Source organism: Orycteropus afer, unplaced genomic scaffold (genome assembly GCF_000298275.1).
Source record: "Orycteropus afer afer isolate SDZICR_OR568_19922 unplaced genomic scaffold, OryAfe1.0 scaffold00254, whole genome shotgun sequence".
In the NCBI taxonomy this organism is placed as follows: Eukaryota; Metazoa; Chordata; class Mammalia; order Tubulidentata; family Orycteropodidae; genus Orycteropus; species Orycteropus afer.
This window is the reverse complement of record NW_006921841.1, coordinates 175,295-180,669: the sequence shown is the minus strand read 5'-3', so window position 1 is coordinate 180,669 and position 5,375 is coordinate 175,295. Positions and strand designations below refer to the sequence as shown.

General features: G+C 37.5%; 1 protein-coding gene across 1 annotated transcript in view; it reads right to left on the bottom strand.

Annotated features, from left to right (window-relative positions):
- Positions 1-5,375, bottom strand: part of IRAG2 (inositol 1,4,5-triphosphate receptor associated 2) — a 117,384-nt gene that overhangs the window by 84,661 nt on the left and 27,348 nt on the right. Inside the window, exon 9 of the mRNA XM_042782176.1 lies at positions 1,440-1,517. Within this exon, the coding sequence (XP_042638110.1) occupies positions 1,440-1,517 (78 nt within the window). The remainder of the gene's footprint in view (positions 1-1,439; positions 1,518-5,375) is intronic.

Below are 5,375 nucleotides of genomic sequence, written 5' to 3'. Positions count from 1 at the left end.
GTGATGTCTTTGCCTGGTAGTAGCTCTGGTGGGATAGTGCCTAAGGCATTTTGCTGCTAACCAGAAGGTTGGTGGTCTGAACCCACCAGCCACTGCTCAGAAGGAAGATTGGGCAATCTACTTCTGTAGTGGTACCACCTCATAAACCCAAGAAGGAGTTGCTATGAGTCAGATCTGACTCCACGGCAATGAGTTTAGATGCAATACAATAAAAGAAATTTTGTGAAGTATCATCCCTAAATTCAATGAAAGACAGATTTTTTTTTACCTTATCTTCTCATTTTCAGCCACAGGAAGATACAATACCTGAAATATTTTCAGACTTAGGGATTTATAAAACTAAAAAACCAAAGCAACTCACTGCCATCGAGTCGGATCTGACTCATAGCGACTCCTCGCTGGGTTTCCTAGGCATTATCACTACGGAAGTAGATTGCCCAATCTTCCTTCTGAATTAGCTACTGTTAAATTATAAATTGCTATTATAATAAAAATATAATAAGTGTGATTACAATAAAAAAGATAAATAATGACAAGTATTGGCAAGGATGTAGAGACATTTGAACCTTTGTACATAGCTGGTGGGAATGTAAAATGGCTATGCCACTTTGGAAAACAATCTGGAAGTTCTTCAAAAGGTTAAAAAAAGAGTTACCATAAGGCCCAGCAATTCCACTCCAAGTTATATACTCAAGAGAAATGAAAACATCTGTCCACGTAAGAACTTGTACACAAATATCCATAGCAACATTATTTATAATTGCCAAAAAGTAGGAAAACCCAAATGTGCATCAACTGATGGATATATAAAATACAGTATATCTGTATAATGGAAAAATAAAATAGAGTGTATCCATATAATGGAATATTATTTGGCAATAAAAGGAAATGAAGTACTGATATATGCTGTAAAAAGGATGAACCTTGAAAATGTAATGCTGAGTAAAGAAGCCAGTCATAAACGGCCACATATTTATGATTCCATCAATATGAAATGTCTGGAATAAGCAAAACTATACAGAGAGATTTCCTGCTTTGTTTTTTTTTTTTTTTGATAGAGACAGACAGTAGATTAATAGTTGATTAGAAATAAGGGGGTGGGAGAAACAGGGAGTGACTACATAAGGGTATGAGTTTTCTTTTTTGGGGTGATGAAAATGTTCTAAATTTGGTTGTAGTGATAGTTATACAACCGTGACATACTAAAGACCAGTGAATTGTATAGTTTTAATGAGTGAATTTTATGACATGTGAATTATATCTCATAAAGTTACTATAAAAAAATAGAAACTGCCATTTACGTGATTCATAAATTTTGAGGAGTGAAAATTTAAGAATTCATAGCTAAAGGCCATGTGTTCATGAGTCATATACACATTAACAGAGTAATATTGATTTGACAAAACAAAATATTTTACCAGTATTTGGGAAGTGCTTACTTGGTGTTCTATCTCCGCTTTAGACAATCCCTCAATCTTCTTTTCCAGTCTGTCTCTGTCTATAATGGTCTTAGTATTCTGATATAGAAGAAGGCAGCATTTTAGATTCAGCACCAGGAAAAGTAAAAGAACATTACAATCAAAATCTGTTTTAGGAAGGGGTATTTTCATCATTAATATTGCTTTAAATGTATTTCAAACTAAATGACAACACTTCAGGCTTTATCCAAAAAATAAAATGATCTTTTTAATATGACCATTCAGGATTAACCTCAGTTGTCCCTTTTTATCATCCTTTCCATCTCAACTACTCACTCTTACAGTCATATCTTCACATTTGTCATTATCAATAACTGTAACCTTTTCCATTGTCTTAATTTCTAATATCTCATTCGTCACCCCTCACCTCTTATCTTTCCAGAATACTTCCTCTAGAATCAACAGAACTTCAACCCCATTGTAACCTGCAATCCACTGATGCTACCACCATTTCATTGTCATTCAACCTCCTCATGAACTCAGCCCCCTCTTTACTCGGCTTAAATTTCCCCATGGTCAGTCATTATAATCACTCCATTTCATACTTCATTTCTTCCCTTTCTCTTGTTGTTGTTTGCCGTTGAGTCGGCCCCGACTCATAGCGACCCCTCCTTGGGTTTCCGAGGCAGTATCACTATGGAAGTAGATTGCCCAACCTTCCTTCCGAGGAGTGGCTGGTGGGTTTGAACCGCCAGCCGTCCGGTTAGCAGTCAAGTGTCTTAGCCACTATGCTACCAGAGCTCCCCCCTTTCTCTTAATATTTGTTTAAATTAAGCATGCTAACCACTATATAAGGATCTATGGTAGTGGAAACGGTTAATTGCTCAGGTGGTTTGAACCCATCTATTAGCTCCACAGAAGAAAAGACCTGGTGATCTACTTCCATAAACATTACAGCCAAGAAAGCATTCCACTCTGTCATGTAGGGTCACTATGAACCAAAGACAATGGTACCCAGCAACAACCATCACTCCAGGGCAGCACTCTTTTAGGTAACCATGGTTAAAGAAAGAATATAATTGACAGGCCACACATGTTAAATTTATTACCTTTAACTTCACTGTTTACTAACAAAGCCATTATATAATCTAATTCTAGTCCATTCACACTACCATTTACCTAAATCAGAGGTAAACAAATTATGCCAACCCTCTAGCTAAATCTAGCTAACCACTTACTTTTGTAATAAAGTTTTTTTAGAACACAGCTGTTCTCATGTGTTTACATTGCTGTCGGCAAAGGTGAGTAGTTGTGATGAAGTGACTAGTAAAGCCTAAAATATTTAAAATCAGCCTCTTTATAAAAAAAAGTTTGCCAACCCCTACCCTAAGTAACCATTTTTCAGTTCCTCTGTCCTCAAATTCCCAACCCCATTTCCAACATCCTCTCAGCTGATGACTTGGCTTCTAACTTCATTGAGACAATAGTAACAATCAGAAGAACTTCCATATTATTTGAATATATAATAAATACCTTTCAATAAACAAAACATTTTTAAAATCTGAATCCTTCTATATACCTCCACAGTTACTGTTTCAGTCCAAGCTTCCATCAGCTTTTTTTAAAATGTATTTTATTGAAATGTAATTTATGTGCAGTGAAATACACAAAACTGAAGTGAGGTGGGTGAATGTATCTTTTTTTTTTTTTTCTGGCAGTGTTCCCTCCCCTCCCCTCCCACCCTCCACAACAAGGAGCTAATACTATATTTGTCCTTCTGTGATTGACTTATATCACTCAGCATAATGTCCTCCAAGTTCATCCATGTTATGTGGTGTTTTGCAGACTCTACATAATTCTTTAGTGCTGCATAGCATTCCACTGTAACATAGTTCACTTTTCCATTGATTGGCACATAGGATGTTTCCATCTTTTTGCTATTGTAAATAGTGCTGCGATGAACATGGGTGTGCATATATCTGTTCCTGTCCTGGCTTTCACCTCTCTAAGATATATACCTAGTAATGGGATTGCTGGGTCAAATGGTATCTCCAATTCTAGCTTTCTAAGGAAACATCATACTGCTTTCCATGGAATCACCATACTTTCCACAGTGGTTGTATCACTTCACAGTCCAACCAGCAGTGTATGAGAGTTCCAATCTCTCCACATCCTTACCTGCATTTGTTATTTTCTGTCTCATTGAATCTTGCCATCAGTGCTGGGGTGAGATGGTATCTCATTCTTGTTTTGATTTGCATTTCTCTGATGGCCAGTGATCATGAGCATCTCTTCATATATTAGCTGGCCACCTGAACATCCTCCTTGGTAAAGTGTCTTTTCATGTCTTCTGCCCATTTTTCAATTGGATTGTTATTTCCTATGCTGTTGAGGCATTGGAGTTTTCTATAAATCTTAGAGATAAAGTCCCTTGACAGATATGTAATTATCAACAAGTATGAATTTGTTGCTGTCATTTTGTTATGTGTTTTTTTCGTGGTGTTGATTTCTTTGTTCCATATAATTTTCTATGCTGAGCTCATTTTGTTTATGAATTGTGTTATCACTTCCTTCATTGCTAGTGTTTTTGTATTTGCTAAATATTTATGCTGGTCCTCTTTTTTATTTTGATGTAAAGGTTTATCACTTTTTTTTTTTTTTTTGAGGTTACTCTGATTTGTAGTTTTCTTCCCAAGTTTAGAATAGTCTGTTCTATCTTGCGGTTCTCTTGACTTCCCTACCATAGAAGTTCCCTACAAGTTCTGTAACTACACAATTATTTCCCTCTTTTTGGTTTGTAGATGTCCTCATTTTCAATTGATGTCTCTGGTTCCCTGTTCACAATCTTGTAGGCTTATTTACTTTGGATACTTCTATTACTGATTTGGGTTCTGGGTTATGTCATCATGTGTATTAATGGTCAGTTGTTTGCTGTTGTTGGTTCTCTGTCCAAAGGGCTCCCTTTAGCATCTCTTGTAAGGTTGGCCTGGTTTTAACAAATTCCCTTAATTTCTGCTTATCTGGAAATGTGCTGATTTCACCATCATATTTGAGGGACAATTTTGCTGGGTATGTAATTCTTGGAAATTTTTCTCTTTCAGTGTTTTATATATATCAACTCATTGTCTTCTCACCTGCATGGTTTCTGCTGAGAAATCCGAGCTTAATCTTATTGGTTGCCCCTTGTAGGTAACTGTGGTGGTTACGTTTGAGTGTCAATTTGGCTGGGCCTGGTTGAGTGGCTGGGCAGCTGAATGTAGTTATTCCCCTTGGTGAGACTGGTAATTAACACCATGATGGAATCTACTGGAGCAGCTGAGTATCTGCTTTGGGTATGTGGTCTGCTTCCTGTATATAACAAACAGTTTTGGAAATGGTCTCTAGCATATGGCACACTTGGACCCTGCATGTAGCTGTATTGTTGTTCAGCAGCCTGCCATGCTCTGCCAACCTTGGGACTTACAATGGACTTGAATTAATGGCCTTCCATGTGGTTTGGTAACATCGAGATTGTGCCCTTTTATTTGTCAACCTTGGTCTTGTTAGCCTCAACAGTCAGTAGCTGCCTGAGTGAAGAAAAGCCTCTAGCTTCAGTGGGCCAGGAACAGGATGCAGAGCTGAAGCCCAAGGTTGAGGAGCCCCTAAGCCTGGCACTTTGAACTCAGACTTCTAGCCTCCTGAACTGTAAGAGAATGAACTCCTGTTTGTTAAGGCCATCGCATTTGTGATATTCTTGTCAGACCACTACTAGGTAACCAGAACAGTAACTTTTCGTTTTTCCCATGCTGTTATCAGGATTCTTTCTTTGTCTTTGGATTTGGTGAGTTTGATGATATGTCTGGGTGATTTTCTTTTGGGGGCTATCCTGTTTGGGGTTTGTTGGACTTCTTGAATGGATATATTCTCATCTTTCATCATACCAGGAAAATTCTCTTCCAACAAATCTTCGACAATTTT